The 19,746-nt window shown below is 51.1% G+C and overlaps 2 protein-coding genes across 2 annotated transcripts in view; one reads left to right on the top strand and one right to left on the bottom strand.

Moving 5' to 3' along the window:
* pmepa1 (prostate transmembrane protein, androgen induced 1) overlaps positions 1-1,664 on the top strand; it is a gene marked incomplete at its 3' end in the record, with an annotated part of 2,454 nt that extends 790 nt beyond the window's left edge. The window contains exons 2-3 of the mRNA XM_084460682.1: positions 915-968; positions 1,083-1,664. Of these exons, the coding sequence (XP_084316808.1) occupies positions 915-968; positions 1,083-1,664 (636 nt within the window). The remainder of the gene's footprint in view (positions 1-914; positions 969-1,082) is intronic.
* Positions 1,665-12,260: 10,596 nt separating this feature from the next.
* On the bottom strand, positions 12,261-19,312 carry pck1 (phosphoenolpyruvate carboxykinase 1 (soluble)). The gene is made up of 10 exons (XM_084460519.1): positions 19,277-19,312; positions 18,530-18,825; positions 17,667-17,851; positions 17,061-17,264; positions 16,458-16,645; positions 15,847-16,009; positions 15,335-15,559; positions 14,458-14,589; positions 13,949-14,044; positions 12,261-13,532 (listed from the first exon to the last, which is right to left on the bottom strand). Exons 2-10 carry the CDS (start codon positions 18,751-18,753, stop codon positions 13,075-13,077), a joined length of 1,875 nt encoding a protein of 624 aa, XP_084316645.1. The 5' UTR covers positions 18,754-18,825; positions 19,277-19,312; the 3' UTR covers positions 12,261-13,074.
* Between the last annotated feature and the right edge of the window lie 434 nt (positions 19,313-19,746).

The raw sequence follows: 19,746 nt of genomic DNA, 5'->3' as shown, positions 1-19,746 counted from the left end.
CCCCATGACCTCTGACACTCATTCTTCACTGACATGCCACATTCTGCAAAAACATACTTTTCCATACTAGCGCAAAGTGCCCATTAAAAATGCATTTTCCATGACATTATAGTCATGTTCCATAATATTTCCATGACATAGCTGCATCCTCCTTTTCATTTTAGTATGATAGTATAGTGCCCTATCTATCTATCTATCTATCTATCTATCTATCTATCTATCTATCTATCTATCTATCTATCTATCTATCTATCTATCTATCTATCTATCTATCTATCTATCTATCTATCTGTGACAGACATTTTCTCCTCATATCTGTAGCTAGCTAGCTAGCTAGTTGTTAGCATTGTAAATTGTCCATTGGTATGGGGTTGACCATTGCTGAAGATACCATACATGTTCCAGAATAGTTCAGTGATCACACTGATTGTCTAATATCAAAATAAATCAACTCAACTGGGAATCTTATATTGTTATGATCAAATGTTTTTAGCATAAGTCAATGGAGTTGAACATAGCGAAAATTAGCATCACAGCTAGCAGATATTTTCTCCTCATATCTATAGCTAGCTAGCTAGTTGGTAGCATTGTAAGGAGCCCCTTGGTATGGGGATGATCACAGTAGCGCTGGGCGGGATCGTATCCTTCCGCCCTGAACTACTTTTTTTACCAGCACAGCACCCGTCGCGAACCACTGATGGAAACAACTTCACAGGCAACGCTACATGTTTTAGGGTCCTGAGCAATACGCCCACCGATCGTCAACTTCACACATCGCCTGGTTCTCGAGATAATCATTCCTCAGACAGATGCCAAATTTGTCATTATAGTAAAGATATTTACTCTTTGCTCTCTCTCACTCCCTCTCTCTCTCTCTCTCTCTCTCTCTCTCTCTCTCGCTCTCTTTCTCTCAGGAGGGAGGTCTGTGGTCTTCCGAAGGGCCTGGGTCCTCTACTGGACTGAGTGAGGTACGGAAGGACCTTTACTTATACTTCATTTTATGAACCTGTGTGTCTTGAGGGAGTGTGTTTGAGAAGTACATGTTCAAATCTGCCCCCCCCCTCCCCGCCTCCTCACCCCAGCAGGTGTACAGTCCCCGCCCCCCCGAGCGCGTGCCCTCCTACCTGCAGCGGGAACGCTTGGGGCTGGGTCGTTTCCAGCCCACCTACCCCTACCTGCCCCAGAGCCTGATCGACCTGCCCCCCACCATCTCCCTGTCGGACGGCGAGGAGCCGCCCCCCTACCAGGGCCCCTGTACCCTCCAGCTCCGAGACCCCGAGCAGCAGCTGGAGCTCAACCGCGAGTCGGTCCGGGCGCCGCCCAACCGCACCGTCTACGACAGCCACCTCCTGGACTCCTCCCACTGCTCGCCGGCCCCGCCCAGCCTCCACCCGGGCCTCAGTGCCTCCATGGCGTCCGCCGCCGCCGCCTACGCCAATCAGGGCGCGCGGGTGCAGGGAGCCCCGCCCACCTACAGCGAGGTGATCGGCCACTACTACCACCCCTCCTCCCTGAGCCCCCACTCCCAGCAGACTGGCGGCCCCCCGCCCCCCCCCTCACTGCTGCACGGCCTGCTCCCCAACGCCGGCCCCCTCCCCGAGAGCAGACTGGAGAGCAGGAACGCTCGCAACACCAAGGAGAAGCAGAAGCCCCAGCAGGTGTGACGGCAGGATGGGCGTCCCCAGTGTAACCCGCATCCACCCATACCTGCTTCTCGTTTTCCTGCTGTCCGAAGCTTCGGCTGAACTGGTGAGGTCAGAGCAGGGGCGGGGCGGGGGGGGGGGCTGGGGGTGCAGGCGCACAGAAAACAGGTCTGCACCCCACCCAACCAACCCTAACCACCCCCGAACCCCCACCCCACCCCACTCCCTCCCTCGGTTACCCTAACACCCCTCTGCCAGCCCAGCTGGTTTTGTAAACATATTTACCTTGTTTATTTGTTGTCTCAGTGCTCACGACTTATTTTCTATACCCGCAAACGGAGCAAACTAAAACAGGTCTATACTCGTCCTAGGACAGATAGGACATGCTAGCATTCCTGTGCTATACCAGTGCTGTATCAGGCTAGCAGCTTCCAGCGCTAGTCAATATTACCCCTAGTTAGCTTCTCAAACCTCTGGCTAAGCCAGGTCCTGGGTCTAGCCCGGGCCTAGCGTAGAGCAGGAGCTCAGCACACCATCGCTCCACTACGCCCCGGCGCTGACCGCTTCTGAGGGGAAGTTTGCACAAGGTTCCAGACTGTTGCTCCGAGAAAAAAACCTGGAAAAAAAAATCACCCGCAATATGGGGGGGCAGGAGGAGAGAGCAGGGGTATTTTTGTAAACTGATGGATTCTAAAGAGAAAAGATTTTAGTTTTTTATATTTTTGTCTGCCCTAGAGAAAAGAAAAAAAAAGTGGAAAGTGTGTTGGGGTGCCAACTCAAACGTGTTCTACAGACATATACAACATCCTTGTGTATATGTAGAAATATGTGTCAATATATACAGTAAATACATATGTACACACCTATATGGAAACTGACAAACAAACTTAAAAAGCACGAAATTAGAGTTATTTATATAAATGTTGAAAAGAATTGCACTATTTTTTAATGGTATGAGAACGTTAAAAGGAGAGTTCTTATGTAATGGAGGATTGTATGGACGTGTGAGAGAACCCTGGAACCGCTGCTGTAGTCTTTGTTTCCAGGGGACAGACCAGAAGGACGGACCTATAGTTCATACTGTGGTGGTGCAGTGTTCAGCGGCCTTCCGCATCAGAGAGAGAGATCCTCAAAGTTTGTATGACTCAAATTTACACATTAATCTCCCATCTCGGTATCCCTGGCAGAATTTATGCAAACATTTGAGTTCTGCCAGCGAAGTCAGAATTCTTTCATCCTGAGGATCTTAATCCAATTCTCTCTCACCAAGCTCCCAGTCCAACCCAACCTCAGAGTCTCAACATGGCTTTGTCAAAGCTTTTAGATTTTGACAAACTACCTCAACCAGGAAATGGGTCAGGCACACAGAGCAGACTGTGTAGAGTAGACTGACCTTCACTCCCAGCACACACTGTTAGGAGTGGGTCCGAATGAAGAGATTCTGAGTTGAGATGTGACTTGGTGACTGGGAGCTAGGCAAGCGGGATCCAGTTCACTGCACCACCCTACCCCCACTCTACCCCTCAAACTCCACCCTCTCCACTACCCGCTACCCTATCCTACCTATCCCCTACCCCACCCTATCCACTACCCTACCCTTTCACCCTACCTATCTACTAACCTACCCTACTACCCCCCCCAACCCTCCTCTCCCATCCTACCTACCCACTACCATAGACTACACTACCCAACTCTACCCTCCCCAACCCTCCTCTCCCATCCTACCTACCCACCAGCCTCCTACCTCCACCCTCAACTCATCCCTCTGGTCTCTCTCCTCCAGGCATCTCTGAGCACTTTACTGAGGAAGGAGAGACACAATCTCCCATGGTCAGCACTGGCGCCCCCCTCTGGTAGGTTTATGCAACGGCACCCTCTGAGGAGAGACCAGACTGCCCCAGACAGGAGCCACACAGCTGGTATCACAGAGGGGAGGAGAAGCTCTCTATCTCTCTCTCCCATTTGGTCCTGCTACATATTGTAATGTTTACATTTGATTTCAAAGATATGTACCCGAATCAGAACTAGATGTTTAAACAGCCAAAGGATGGACACTGGGGGTGGGGTTTAGTCACCTTTGACCCCCCAGGGCGATCTTGACCCGGTCCAGATCCAGCCCTTTGCTTTCTTCCTAGCCTCCTAGCTTCCTAGCCTCCCACCACCACAGTGGTAGTAGATCTAGTGGGATCAGATGGGTCTAAGCAGCATGGCGGTAACATCTCCTGTGCTTTCAATCAGGCCCGGGCAGAGCTTCCTCCATCTTGCTGACACCTATCCTGCTCCCGCTCATCTGTGGCCTCTGGAGCACTGGGGGTTAGGAGACAGGAGCTAAGGGATGCTTGGGAGGTCCCTAGGGGTCGTTTGACGGGCCGGGTCCTTGTTGTGCGGTCTGGTGCTCTCAGAGGGTCGCACGGGTAGGTGTCCTGAGCGGGAGCCCAGTGCTGACCGACCCAACAGACTGGAATGGGGGAGGGGAGAGGGGCTCTGCAGACACACCACCCCTCTGACCAGCTAGCTTGGACCGGTCTGGTCCTCCTCTGCCACACGGCTAGTCATTCCATTCCATCAGGGGGGGGGGGGTCTGAAGATTCCAATTCACAAGCTGAAAAGCTGATGATTTTTCAGTTGGTGAATGTGACGTTTCACCCCCCCTGAGTGAGATGAGATGGCGTTTCGGATAGGATTCTACCACAACCACACTGTTACCCTTTGCCTTTAAAACCCGCTAACGTGTCAGTGTGTCTGTGATGAGTGGATATAAGCACTTCAGAGCGAGGCTGTGGAGCGTTGGGTGATTTGTGTTCGTAAAAACGCCCACTGCCTCGCCCCGGGAGTGACCCCTCTGTCTAGACAAAAGATAAACACACGCTTTAAACTAAACAAACAGCCCCGAGAACTCCCCCGGTGTGTCTGCTGAGTTGGTTCCTCCCATCTCCACCCCCTCCACCCCAGTCTGAAATGAACTCTCCCTGCTCCCTAGAGATGCCTGTGTCCAATAACAGAGCTCCATGCAGACCAGCCCTGCTGCCATTGGCTGGCTGTTGGTCCCCTTGGAGACGTTCAGTGTTTATTACGTGTGCCTACCTGTGCCGAGGGAGGTGACGGGCCGTCTGAGCTGTCAATCACCTCAGATCCCGCCCCCACTGCCTCACACAGACTCGAGAGTTGAGTGGATGATGATGTTGATGATGACGACGACGATGAAGATGTTAGTTTTGATAGTGGTGTCGCGGAGAGTGTTGCAATATACCTACTATTTGCCTTTTGATAATGTAGTCGTTGTTTAACTTAGAAAAATGTAATGCTTGTTTTTTTGTTGTTATTATTGTTATTATTGTTCCTTTTTTCTTAAAAAAACAAACAAACAGGTCATTGTACTCCAGTCCACGGCTCACACAGCCCACAGTTAGCTATAGAACTGTGTAGATGCCCCCCCCCCACCCCCGTCTAGACGAGTGCCTTCGAGGACGCGGTGGTCGAGACGGAAACTACAGTTTCAGCGACTGTGGTGCGGTCGACTCTGTCGGATATTCTGCTGCCTTTTTTGTCCACTTCTCCAATCGATCTGAATCACCCGTTGTTTATTATAACCAGACCAAAAAACAGACAGAGAAACACACACAAAAACAACTCGAGAGTTGACTCCACCGTACTTTGACGCTACGCCGGTCGTCTCCAACTCTACAGCACTCTACCGACACGTCAGACGTCAAACTTGAAGCACTAAAGTGAACCAAATGGGAGAATCTTTGAGGCTCAAAGACGGGTGTCCAGTCTAATAGTGACCAGCTCTGTCACACAGCTGCATCACCTGTCCAGGTGTTGAGTTAGCTCACCAGTGCTTATTAACCCCTGACCTGAGTCAATTAATGTTCACTTAGTTGAAAGTAATTGAGGTGCATTTCCTGTGCTTCAGAGGTTACTTAATGGACTGCTCCACTGGCTTCGTTGCAGTGGATAAGGTCACTTAAGGTCACCCCAAGTAATTGACAGTATTTGCAAATAGCATCTGACCCTCGTCTGGTGAAGTGCGCTGTGTGGTAACTGGTCCCTGTCGGCCTGCCCTCGTCCTGTCCTGTAGCCGGCTAACCCAGACGCTCTGACCGCTGAGGTCACAGTGGAGGGGGTCAAAAGGTCACGGTTGAGCGAGAGTGTGACTTAAGGCATTTCCAAAGAAGGAATCGTCCTACAAAGACTCTTCGGAGTGCCGAGAGGCTGAATGACTTGAAGTAGCGTCCTCTTCCTGTTCTGTTCACTGTTCTGTGTTCTCTCGCTGTGCTTGTTTTAACCGGAGAACCAGCACCGCACCGTGTCCTATACCCGATCTGTACTAGACAAACATACACAACTCTGCTGGTTACTGTATAAGCATATTTATAAGTGTTTATAAAGCAATCGTAAGTGTACAGACAACCCTACTGTCCCGGTGCTGACTGTGTGTGTGTGCGTGCGTGTGTGTGTGTGTGTGTGTGTGCGTGTGTGTGTGTGTGTGTGTGTGTGTGTGTGTGTGTGTGTGTGTGGAGGGAGAGGGCCCTGTGGTTCTTGTCTGTTGAATCAGTTGTACTCTAGCATGGACCATGCCTGGGTGTTGCAGTAAATATATAGATGCCTACTATCATTGACAATAATTGCTTTTGTGTATCAAACATTTTGTTTATAATTTTTAATTTATATTGGATCCTTAAGTGTTACTGGTTTTGTTTTCTATCTCATAAGAGTTATCACAGAGAACTTGCTATCAATTTGACACATTTCAATTAGTCTCCAGTTAAACAAATAAAACGTTTCTTTAAAAAAAAGTTTCTTTGTGTTTTATTCTCTCAATCTCCTATTACAGTTGTCAGTGGGTATTTAATTCAATTCAAACTTTTTATTTCATCCCCTAGGATCAATTAATTTGTGTGTGCCTGCCGCAGAAATCACTAAAGACAACCTCAACGACAAATAACAAAAACTAAGAGTGACCACAGAAACCACAGTGAAAGCTCTGAGGATCAAATGCTCGTACACTAGTGTCTCCATACCATAGACCGCAATATTACTCTGCTCCACAAGGTGGCAGTCACACACAGCTGCTGAAGCAGTGACCTCTCTACTGCACTCAGAAAGGGCTTCTCAGTGCTCGAGTGTGCTGAGGAGACCAGACGAGCTGTTTCACTCTCTGCCCAAGACACGCCAGGGAGAGCAGAGCTGTCCTGGGCTGAGTTTCCCAGAGGCATCGTAGCGCTATGATGAACGCCATAGCTAACGATGAACGTAGCGCTACGATGCCTCTGGGGAAACTCAGCCCTGGACTCCTCAGAACCATCCAGGTGCTCTGGCAGCTGTAGTGGATGTTTTGATCAGGCCAGGGCAAAATAAGCTAGCATGCTTCAACTCAGACAGTATGTTCCTGCTAGCCTCCCAGCTCCCTAGCGGACATGTTTTGGACATGCTCTGACTCTCTCTCCCAGTCTAGAACGCACTGTTCCTTCATCAACCAATCAGAGCAATCAGTGTTCGGCTGGACCCCAGCTATGACTCACTTCCCCTCTGGCTCCGCCCCCAGACGATAACCCCTGTCCCTGGTTGCATAGCGCTGTGACGCCATTAGCCAACTATCTCCCTCTGCAAATATTGTAGTGGCGTACGGAACGTAGCTGGTCGCGTGGGCAAGGTGACGCGTGGGGACAGATGTCCAGCAGCAGTGCTGTCCAGGGACCATGGATCTCTACCAATACATCCATGATCTCTACCATTATAACATACCACCTCTCATGATCTCCACCACCACCACCCCCACCATCACCTTCACCACCTCCACCACCATCACCTTCACCACCTCCACCACCACCACCACCACCCCCACCATCACAATCACCTTCACCACCTCCACCACCATCACCTTCACCTTCACCACCTCCACCACCATCACCACCTCCACCACCACCTCCACCATCACAATCACCTTCACCACCCCCACCACCTCCACCATCACCACCACCCCCACCATCACCTTCACCACCTCCACCACCTCCACCACCATCACCACCATCACCACCACCTCCAACACCACCTCCACCATTACCATCACCATCACACTCACCACCACCATCACCTCCAACACCACCACCTCCACCACCTCCACCACCATCACCTCCACCACCATCACCACCACCACCACCTCCATCACCTTCACCACCACCATCACCACCACCTCCAACACCTCCATCACCTCTACCACCACCACCTCCATCACCTTCACCACCACCATCACCACCACCTCCAACACCTCCATCACCTCTACCACCACCACCTCCATCACCTTCACCACCACCATCACCACCACCTCCAACACCTCCATCACCTCTACCACCACCACCTCCATCACCTTCACCACCACCATCACCACCACCTCCAACACCTCCATCACCTCTACCACTACCACCTCCACCACCCCCACCATCACCACCTCCACCACCTCCATCACCTTCACCACCACCATCACCACCACCTCCACCACCTCCATCACCTTCACCACCACCATCACCACCACCTCCAACACCTCCATCACCTCTACCACCACCACCTCCATCACCTTCACCACCACCATCACCACCACCTCCAACACCTCCATCACCTCTACCACTACCACCTCCACCACCCCCACCATCACCACCTCCACCACCTCCATCACCTTCACCACCACCATCACCACCACCTCCAACACCTCCATCACCTCTACCACTACCACCTCCACCACCCCCACCTCCATCACCTCCACCACCTCCATCACCACCTCCACCACCTCCACTACCACCTCCACCACCCCCATCACCACCACCACCTCCACCACCCCCACCTCCACCATCACCTCCACCACCCCCATCACCACCACCACCTCCACCATCTCCACCACCATCACCATCACCTTCACCACCCCCACCTCCACCATCACCTCCACCACCCCCATCACCACCACCACCTCCACCATCTCCACCACCATCACCATCACCTTCACCACCTCCACCACCTCCACCACCATCTCCACCCCCACCTCCACCCCCACCTCCAACACCTCCACCCCCACTACCACCATCACCACCTCCACCACCACCTCCACCACCATCTCCACCCCCACCACCTCCATCACCACCACCACCACCTCCATCACCTCCACCACCTCCACCACCATCACCTTCACCACCCCAACCACCTCAAACACCACCACCACCATCACCTCCATCACCACCACCACCACCATCACCACCACCCCCACCATCACCTCCATCACCACCATCACCACCACCCTCACCACCACCACCATCACCTCCATCACCACCACCACCACCATCACCACCACCCCCACCATCACCTCCATCACCACCCTCACCACCACCACCACCACCACCACCACCACCTCCACCACCACCTCCACCACCTCCACCACCTCCACCCCCACCACCTCCACCCCCACCACCTCCACCACCACCTCCACCATCACCTCCACCACCACCACCTCCACCACCACCTCCACCACCACCTCAAACACCTCCACCCCAACCACCTCAAACACCTCCACCACCATCACCTTCACCACCTCCACCACCACCACCTCCACCTCCAACACCTCCACCCCCACTACCACCATCACAACGTCCACCCCCACCTCCAACACCACCTCCACCACCACCACCACCTCCACCATCACCACCTCCACCACCATCACCACCTCCACCACTACCACCTCCACCACTACCACCTCCATCTCCACCCCCACCTCCACCACCACCACCACCACCACCACCTCCACCTCCAACACCTCCACCCCCACTACCACCATCACAACGTCCACCCCCACCTCCACCACCACCACCACCTCCACCACCTCCATCACCACCTCCACCACCATCACCACCTCCACCACTACCACCTCCACCACTACCACCTCCACCCCCACCACCACCACCATCACCACCTCCACCACCACCCCCACCACCACCGCTGTCTGCTATGAGGAGGAGGACTGAGTCCGGAGCCAAGGTCCTCCAAAGTTATCGGACACGCATAGCGGGGCTGTTTGTGGAAGTGCTGGAGCCCGGCCGATAAGGACCAGGCGCCGGGTGTGTGATTGAATTTATACCTGTAATAAAGGACTTAGCGGCAGATCAATACCCAGATTAACCAGGCTTTTGCAGCACCTTGGTGACTTTCAAACAGAGAGAACGGAGATCAGATAATTGAGAGCAGAAGGGCGTTTGTTTTCTCACAGAGTTGTTTAGGATCTTGGGGACTGTTGCTTTCATGAGGATTTTTGTGAGAAAATAACAGGACCTCACCTCGATAATGTGTTCTATTTATTTAAGCGTTATTTAAGCAGGTCGTCTCATTGAGACGGCGGTCTCTTCCCACTGAGCAAAGACACGTCTAAAAGAAGTCTTTTAGATGTCTTTTTTGACTTTTTCGGACGTCCATCAAGTGCAAGTTAGGGGGGCTCGGGGGAAGGAAGATTGGGAACCCCTGCTGAACCCCTGTTGATCATGTCTCCATAATCAACAACCGGACCAGACAATTAGTTTTCAGCAGCTCAGTGAGAGGCATTTCTAAAAGGTACATTCCTATGTGATAACACACACATACTATGTGACAACAAACCATTTTGACTACATGAATGATGTCTGTCAGGAATGGCTGCAGCCCAGAAAGAGCGTGAGTCCGGCCTGGTCAGCCTCAGGGGCAGTAGCCTACACCAGCATATAGGGGCAAGTTACAACACTCTCCAGGTAAACAAAACTATAACAAGTTTTACATTAACTTTCTCTCACTGGTATCTTTGACACTATCTTACATAATCTTTGTTCTGACAATAAAAACATGTAGCCTTTCCAACAACAACGAGCAGTTGAGGCTATTATGCAAGCGGCCTGGGGGGCGTTTCACAGCGCCGGACTCGATTGGTCGGATGTATGTGCCTCCCTGTGAGGCAGTGTATAGGAAACTGTACAGTAGCTTATGATGTAAAACCTATGTAGGTCTGTACTGTACATGACCTTAGAGAGGCTTAGCGACTCATAAACATGTACTATCCATGACACAAGATGTTTACTCCCTGTACCTGTACTCGGATGTAACAATAAAGGAATCTGAGTCTTATACATTACTGATTGAATGAAGAGACCTATACGTGAGTGATGCACCCATGTAGTCTCAATGGTTGGATTATTAGCAAAAGGTCACATGAGTTGATGAGCCAGAAGACTGGCTTTGCCTGCTAGGAGATTATTGTATTTGCATGCACTATTTTATTTTTATTGTTTTAATATATTTTTTGTATTATTATTTTTTTTTATTATTATTATTATTATTATTTTTTATTATTATTATTATTATTATTATTTTTTATTATTTTTTGGGTTGTTGTTGTTTGTTTGTTTGTGTTTGCTTATTTATTTACTCCTCTATTTTTTATGGTGTTACATTTCTTATAATGTATTAGTTATTCTATGCATGTGCTGTGTAAAATGTTCCTATGATATAGCTAATACAGTTGAACGTTTTCCAGGAGCTTGCGCAATCGTCTCATTGAGAGAAGTCAGGGAAGGATTTTTACCGTCCACCTACGGTCTCAAATGAGTGAACTAGCTTTGCGCTTCCCTCTGGAAAATCAGGGGTCGGATCAGTATATGTATCTTACCTCCTCTCCCCTTTCTTTCTGTAAAGCGCATTGTGTTTCCTTTGTGTATGAAATGCAGTATATAAATAAAGTTTGATTTGATTTGATTGGACACAGCTAGTAGCCAGGATGTGTTGAGGTGAGAGGAAATGAGGTCAGGGTGTCAGACTTTTACAGCAGCGTTTTCATTCCATAACCCCGTTACTCCAGGTAACGGTATCTACATCATCACATAGAGCAAGATGTTTAATCAGATACATTTACACTGGTATGTTTTCCATTGTGTGAGATGGAGGATGGAGGTGTTGCATGTGTATTTGAGTGTGTGTGTGTGTGTGTGTGTGTGTGTGTGTGTGTGTGTGTGTGTGTATGTGTGTATGTGCGTGCGTGTGTGTGTCTGTGTGTGTGCGCTTTGAGTGCCGCTAAGGTAGAAAAGCACTATATAAGTGCAGTCCATTTACCATTTACCATTTGTGTGTGTGTGTGTGTGTGCGTGTGTATGTGTATGTCAGGCCATGTTATGTGTGTGATCAGAGGTATCTCAGCTGATCCCACTGGTCAAAGATGACCATAGAACCAGCATGGCTGTATGCGCCACTAGCTACTGTTATTCTGTCTGTTTAAACACTCAGCAGGCCTTTATCTGAATGGGCTGAACACATATTATTGTACTGTGTGTTGACTGGAGATGTAAGTGCCCTGAACATGAGCGAGAGGGAGGTGATGTTGGGTGGAGTGGGGCAGTGTGAGGTAACCTTCTGCTTCATAGCTTCTAGTTACAACTCACCAAGGTTCAACTATGATGACTCCCACAAGCCACTCGGTGCACCTCCAAAATAAAAGTGTTTAAAAAAAACAATTCTCAGAAGTATCAAAGACCACGAATAGGAAACGTGACTGAGTTTAAATAATCTTTATTGTTGTCTTTTGACAACTTTGAGATTTCAGACAGGAAAATAGCAATACAATACAAAAATAAATTAGGACATCATAAATGGTCAAGTGCTGTGCACAGGTGAGGTGTGTGTGGCAGGATGTTGGACCGGATCCGGAGCCCGGTACCGTGGCTGTCTCAGACCGGATCCAGAGCCCGGTACCGTGGCTGTCTCAGACCGGATCCAGAGCCCGGTACCGTGGCTGTCTCAGACCGGATCCAGAGCCTGGTACCGTGGCTGTCTCAGACCGGATCCAGAGCCCGGTACCATGGCTGTCTCAGACCGGGCAGGAGCTGGTTGTGTGTCAATGTCGTAAGTCACTGCTACTCGACCTTCACTGACAGGTCAGTTTGGACTACGTACGTCGCCTTCCAATTAAGAGATGGAGACAACTAACCCACTGGAATTAAAGAACGGTCCCAATTCCAGACTCTATTCATGTCCTCTTTCTCAGCAGAGTGCGTGTGGTTCCTGGCGCCTGGCTGAGACTGACGATAGGTCGGAGGCACGAGGGGTTCTAGCTTTACAAGCCAATCAGAAAAGACTCTGAGGATTAAAACATCATGTTTTACCAGCTAGATCAATTTAGACATTCTAGAATCACTACTGCATGTGACTAGTGGAGGTCATGTGACTAGTGGAGGTCATGTGACTAGTGGAGGTCTTATGGCTTTCAAGTTTCACTTCTCTCTTTTTATTCTACTACTCTGTCTCTCTCTCTCTCTCTCTCTCTGTCTCTCTCTCTCTCTCTCTCTCTCTCTGTCTCTCTATTTGTCTCTCTCTTTCTTTCTCTCTCCCTCTCTCTCTCTCTCTCTCTCTCTCTCTCCATCATCCCCCTCTCCCCTCACAGCTGTTGGACCCTGTGCTGCAGCAGGTCCAGCTGCCTGGCGACCTCCTGGGGCAGGTCATCGTTGACCTGTGTCTGGAAGTAGTCCCTGATCTCCTGCACCTCTTTCAGCCAGAAGGCCCGGTCCAGGCCGAAGAGCTGCTCCAGGTCCACGCTGCCCTCCAGGCCTCTCAGGTCCAGGGAGCCCTTCCAGGGGAGGTAGCCCACGGCCGAGGGCATGGCCCCGGCCTCGCCGGACAGCCGACGGAACATCCAGTCCAGGACGCGGATGTTCTCCCCGAAGCCGGGCCACAGGAAGCCGCCGCCGGAGCTCTTGCGGAACCAGTTGACGTGGAAGATCTTGGGGAGCTTGGCGTCGGGGCGGCCCGCCATGTCCAGCCAGTGGGACAGGTATCGGCCGAAGTTGTAGCCGAAGAACGGTCGCATGGCGAAGGGATCGTTCATGATCACCTTACCTGGAGGATGAGAGAGGAGGAGGAGGAGAGGAGAGGAGAGGAGAGGAGAGGAGAGGAGAGGAGAGGAGAGGAGAGGAGAGGAGAGGAGAGGAGAGGAGAGGAGAGGAGAGGAGAGGAGAGGAGAGTGAGTTAACACTAGGTAACTATCACTCTCTCAATATCCTCACTGTTAAAGGACTATTGCGTGGCCATGTTTGTAGTCCTGTAGTCTAGTCAGAGACCAGAGCCCTGTGACATCAAATTGTAGTAAATAAGAAATACATGAATGCGTGAAGGTGAAAACTGGACTTGCCAATTTGAACTTGCCTCAAAGTTCAAAGTTGTTCACCCCAAAAGGGGCAGTAACCATACCCACGGCACGAAAGTTCCCAGATGATTGCTCTGGTCTAAAGGTTAAAGGTCAGACTCAAACTGACCTTTGTGTTCTGCGGCAGCGGTGGCCTCCGATCTCATGGCGGCTCCTACGAACACGCCATGCTGCCAGTTAAACGCCTCGTACACCAGGGGCACCCCTGGAGAGAGAGAGAAGGAGAGGGGGGGGGGGTGAGTCCCCAAACGACACTGGAAGAATAACAGTAGATCTGTTCTACTCTGTTCTATTGTGATGATTTAAATGTTCTTAAGCCAATAGACAAACATTTTCCGGGAGCTTGCTCGATCGTCTCGTTGAGAGAGGTCAGGGAAGAATTTTTACAGCTCACTTTTCTGGCCCCCTCGTTTTTTGCTGTAGGGGCGGGACCTATGCCCACCCTCCCATTGCTCTCTGTAAAGCGCATTGTGTTGCCTCTGTGTATGAAATGCGCTATACAAATAAAGTTGGATTTGATTTGATTTAATTCCGCTACACCGAGTCGAACCTGCATCCCGATGGCGGCCGGTACTCTAGGATCTACTAACTAGGTCTGCGAGAGAGTCGTCCGCTCACCCTCTGGCCTGCGTCCCCCGAAGATAATGGCCTCGATGGGCACGCCCTCGGGCGACTCCCACTGAGGGTCGATGATGGGGCATTGGCCGGCCGGGGTGCAGAAGCGGGAGTTGGGGTGGGCGCTTGGCTCGCCTGGGGACAGGGTAAGGGGGTGAGGGGGGGGGGTGAGTATGCACAGCTAGTGTGGAATATACAGTAATAACATGGAGGAAAGGAATTTTAATTCTGCTTCAGCAACTGATAAAAGCATTTATCTGCTCTCTCCACAATGTGTACTTTGATCCAGATGGAATGATGACATGTACTTCATTAGAAAATATCTGATAGATGATAGATGATGGATGATAGATGATAGATTATAGGTGATAGGTGATAGGTGATAGGTGATAGGTGATAGATGATAGGTGATAGGTGATAGATGATAGATTATAGGTGATAGATGATAGATGATGGATGATAGATGATAGATTATAGGTGATAGATGATAGATTATAGGTGATAGGTGATAGATGATGGATGATAGATGATAGATTATAGGTGATAGATGATAGATGATGGATGATAGATGATAGATTATAGGTGATAGGTGATAGGTGATAGGTGATAGATTATAGGTGATAGGTGATAGGTGATAGGTGATAGGTGATAGATGATAGGTGATAGATGATAGATGATAGATGTATTAATGGATGTATTGGTTGATTGGCCTCGGTTGATTACTGTTTTTTTGCTTCCCTCTGGAATATGTAGAGGTGGGTCGTATGCCCACCTCCCTTGTTCTCTGTAAAGCGCATTGTGTTGCCTCTGGGTATGAAATGCGCTATACAAATAAAGCTTTGATTGATTGATTGATTGATTGATTGATTAGTGGACCTACCGTCCTGGGGCGTCCAGGGCTGGTTCTTCCAGGAGGTGACCGCGACCCCTTCGGGCAGCGCCTGGTCCATGCCCTCCCAGTACACCCCCCCGTCGCTGGTCTCCGCTACGTTGGTGAACACGGTGTTCTTGCAGATGGTCTCCATGGCGTTGGGGTTGGTCTTAGCTGAGGTTCCCGGGGCGACGCCAAAGAACCCGTTCTCTGGGTTGATGGCACGCAGGTTGCCTAGAGACGGGAGGGGGAGGAAGAGGAGGAGGAAGAAGAGGAGGAAGAGGAGGAGGAGGAGGATGAGAAGGAGAAGAAGGAGGGTTAGTGTCAGTTCAATGCATCTTAGTCTGGTCTACAGCTTCGAAAAAATCAACTTCTCTTCTTGTTGATTATATATTGAGCTAGTATTACTGATATCATTATAATAAGTACATAAAAATATAAGTATATGAAATTAATCATGATCATGATTATCTAAATAACGTCTTTCCCAGGAGAAGCTGAGAGAGGGGTTAGACTCTCACCCTGGTCGTCAAACTTCATCCAGGCGATGTCGTCCCCGACACACTCCACCTTCCAGCCGGGCAGCGTGGGGCTGAGCATGGCCAGGTTGGTCTTCCCACAGGCGCTGGGAAACGCCGCCGCCATGTACTTCTTCTGCCCCGCCGGGTTCGTGACACCCAGGATCTGGAGCCGAACACACGCATGAAGTTACAAATGGGCTCGCTGCATTGTTGGTAGGGGGGGTGGCGGCTGTAGCTCAGTTGGTAGAGCGGGTCGTTCAATGATCGAAGGGTCAGTGGTTCGAATCCCAGCTCCGACTGTCCACATGTCGAAGTGTCCTTGAGCAAGACACCTAACCCCAAATAGCTCCCAATGAGCAGGTTAGCACCTTGCATGGCAGCTACCGCCATTGGTGTGTGGGTGAATGGGTGAATGAGAGGCCATTGTAAAGCGCTTTGAGTGCCGCTAAGGTGGAAAAGCGCTATATAAGTGCAGTCCGTTTACCATTTACCATTTACTTTCACGGGGCAGAAATCGTCTGCGGCGAACACAAAGCTAACGGAAAATAGTTTGCTAACGTTCGCTATGTTCGCTGAATTTGAACGCAGCCCAGGTCTCTCCGGGGTCGTACCAGCATGTGTTCGGCCAGCCAGCCCTCCTCCTTGGCGATGCGGGAGGCGATGCGCAGAGCAAAGCACTTCTTCCCCAGGAGGGAGTTCCCACCGTAGCCGCTGCCGAACGACACGATCTGCCGGCAGTCAGGGATGTGGGCCACCAGGGTCAGCTCGGGGTTACACGGCCAGTTGTTCACCAGGGGCTCTGGGAGGGGGGGGGGGGGGGGGGGGTTGGAGGAGGAAGGGGGTGGAGTCGGGGAGTGGGGTTGGAGGGGGAAGGGGGTGGAGTCGGCGGGTGGGGGTGGAGGAGGGGGGAGACAGTTGATTTTAGTGACAGCTACATAGCAGTATGGTAGTGAGTCCATAATAACTCTCTTGACGTGAACAGTCAGATATTGTCCGCTCAGTTGATAAGTTGTATAATCAATCAATCAATCAATCAATCAATAAATCAAAGCTTTATTTGTATAGCGCATTTCATACCCAGAGGCAACACAATGCGCTTTACGGAGAACAAGGGAGGTGGGCATACGACCCACCCCTACATAATGTATTTTCTTAATTTCATAAACAACACAGACTGTCTCTAAACTTGCACACAGAGGTCGGGTTCGACTCACTTTTGAGCGGCAGGGGGCAGCCGACGGAGTGGAGACAGCGCACAAAGTCCCCCCCCCCCAGGGCGGTTAGTACAGCCTTGCCCATGCGGGTCATCACTCTCATACTGGCCACGACGTAGGGGGAGTCGGTCAGCTGCACTCCGATCTTAGACAGGGGGGAGCCCACCGGCCCCATACTGTAGGGGATCACATACATGGTTCGGCCTGGGAAGGAGAGAGGAAGTGACATCACATTAAGGATTCAATTATGTTCATTTAGGGAAGGAACTAGGGTTCTATGCTCTATTCCTATATTTTATTTTTCCTGCATTTTGTTTTAAAAATCCTTTTTAAGATTTTGTTTTATGACCTTTTATGTGTTTCTTGCACTTTGTCTTGATGCTTTTAATGTCTCATATGAAGCACTTTGAATTGCCTTGCAGCTGAAATGTGCTCTACAAATAAATGTGCCCTGCCTTGCCTTGCCTGTACTCTAGGGCTGGAACTAGGGTTTTATGTTCCTGGGGTAACCTGACAGCTGTAGGCGTGTACATTATCTGCCTGACTAAAAATCCAGGCCGTGGGTCCAGCGGGCTAGCGCCGACCTGACCCGCCAGTGCTGGATACCTTTCATGCAGCCGGGGAAGCGCAGCGCCACGGCCTTGTCCAACTCCTCCGGGGACATCCAGCGGCCCAGCTGGCTGACTCCGCCCCCTTGCGGCGAGGGCACCGTGTCGCGCTCGTCCTGGGTGACGATGACGGTCTTGCTCTCCACGCGAGCCACGTCCCTCGGGTCTGTCCTGGCCAGCCAGCTAGCAGAGGGGGAGACAGAGGGGGAGACAGAGGGGGAGAGGAGGAGGAGGAGAGGATAGGGAGAGGAGGAGGAGAGGAGAGGGAGAGGAGGGGGAGAGGAGAGGGAGAGGAGGGGGAGAGGAGAGGAGAGGAGAGGGAGAGGAGGGGGAGAGGAGAGGGAGAGGAGGAGGAGAGGAGAGGAGAGGAGAGGAGAGGAGGGGGAGACAGAGGGGGAGAGGAGGGGGAGACAGGGGGAGAGGAGAGGGAGAGGAGGAGGAGAGGAGGGGGAGAGGAGGAGGAGAGGAGGGGGAGAGGAGGAGAAGAGGAGAGGGAGAGGAGGAGGAGACAGAGGGGGAGAGGAGGGGGAGACAGGGGGAGAGGAGGAGGAGACAGAGAGGGAGAGGAGGAGGAGAGGAGGAGGAGAGGAGGGGGAGAGGAGGAGGAGACAGAGGGGGAGAGGAGGAGGAGGAGAGGAGGAGGAGAGGAGAGGGAGAGGAGGAGGAGACACGGTCGGGTTTCTGGTCACATTCAAAATTGTTAGTGTGATTTATGTCTGATTGAACGGTGTTATTCTAATACCCCTGGACTCAATCTATTAGGTGTCTAGAAGCGTCACCTACGCCAACGCTCACCTACACAAAACTACTGCTAAGGTGCTTTTCACAGCGGGGGGTCTACGCCAGGGTGAGGTGACCTACCAGTTCTGGTATTTGGCGAGCTTCTTGATCATGCCCTGCTCCTGCAGCTGGGCCAGGATGGCGCGGTTCTCCTCGTCCGACCCGTCGCAGATGTGCAGAGCCTCGGGCTGGCACAGCGCCACGTTGGCGTCCACGAACTCCCTGACGGCGGGCGCGAGCGCGCCCAGGTCCCCCTGGAGGACGCGGGGGCCGGCCTGGTTCTGGGACTGGAGCCGGGGGGGCATGGTGCTGCTCTGGAGCTGAGGAGAGAGCAGGAGAACAGGGACAGAGAACGAACGGACGAGCCTCTCGGGTTCCTGGAGGAGAATAGAAAATGAGGAGAGGAGAGGAGAGGAGAGGAGAGGAGAGGAGAGGAGAGGAGAGGAGAGGAGAGGAGAGGAGAGGAGAGATTGGGTTAGTTTGTCACATACTGTACAGAACATAGTGAGGAAAAACAGTTAGAAATTGAGAGTCTAAATCCCATGTCTCACAAGATCACCACACAGTTGTTTAACAATACAATGCCTACATAGCATTGAGACCAAAATAATAATAATAATTAATAATAATAATAAAAATAATAATCATTAGAAATCTGAATGAAAGCAGCCCTTTTAGACATATCTGCAATAGTTAGTAGTTTGATTTGATAGAGAACCACTGGTCAACATGCACAAGGCACCACGTTGGAGAGTCAACCTGAATACACAATGAATTCGAGTCAAACGCATCTGTGAAAGGACACAAAAGAAAATCACTACCACTTACCTTTTTTCTTCCTTGTTCAGAAAGAGCTGTGCCTCGTCGGTGTAGTCTGGAGGCTGGGGTGTTTCAGATTGACCCTTGAAAGACAAAGTCCCTCTGTTTTTATAGCTTCCTCCAGGATGTCAGGGGACAGGCGGGGCGCCGAGGGGCTCAGCTTGAACCTGACCTGATGTCGCAAAGGTCCTGCAGCTCTGGGAAATCAATCCGGCAGTCACCGGTCAATCATTAATCAGCAGAAACACGTCGTCTGACGCAGTTGGTCAACATCGAGCCACGAGCATCTTGTTCTTTCAAAACTGGAAACTAATCGTGCGCTACGGGATGCGCACGCAGGCTGGATGCGCAAGAACCCCGACCCGCGTTTGTCCCTCAAGAGACTTTAGCCTAGATGATGTAAGAGGGGAGGTCGGGGCATCGGTCTGTGACGTGTTGGTCGGGCTATCTCAGATGATTGATCCACCCCAGCAAACACA

Source organism: Borostomias antarcticus (assembly GCF_949987555.1).
Source record: "Borostomias antarcticus genome assembly, chromosome: 33".
Lineage (NCBI taxonomy): Eukaryota > Metazoa > Chordata > Actinopteri > Stomiiformes > Stomiidae > Borostomias > Borostomias antarcticus.
Note: the sequence above shows the minus strand (reverse complement) of the source record. Positions and strands in the feature narration are given on the sequence as shown.

Excerpts from the sequence above, each read along its gene's own strand:
- pck1 (XM_084460519.1), bottom strand. The coding sequence starts at position 18,753 with ATGCCCCCCCGGCTCCAGTCCCAGAACCAGGCCGGCCCCCGCGTCCTC. Across the intron at positions 17,265-17,666 it reads CTTCCCCGGCTGCATGAAAG|GCCGAACCATGTATGTGATC; the intron begins GTATCCAGCACT and ends TCTCCTTCCCAG. Across the intron at positions 16,646-17,060 it reads CTGCCCCCTGCCGCTCAAAA|AGCCCCTGGTGAACAACTGG; the intron begins GTGAGTCGAACC and ends CCCCCCTCCCAG.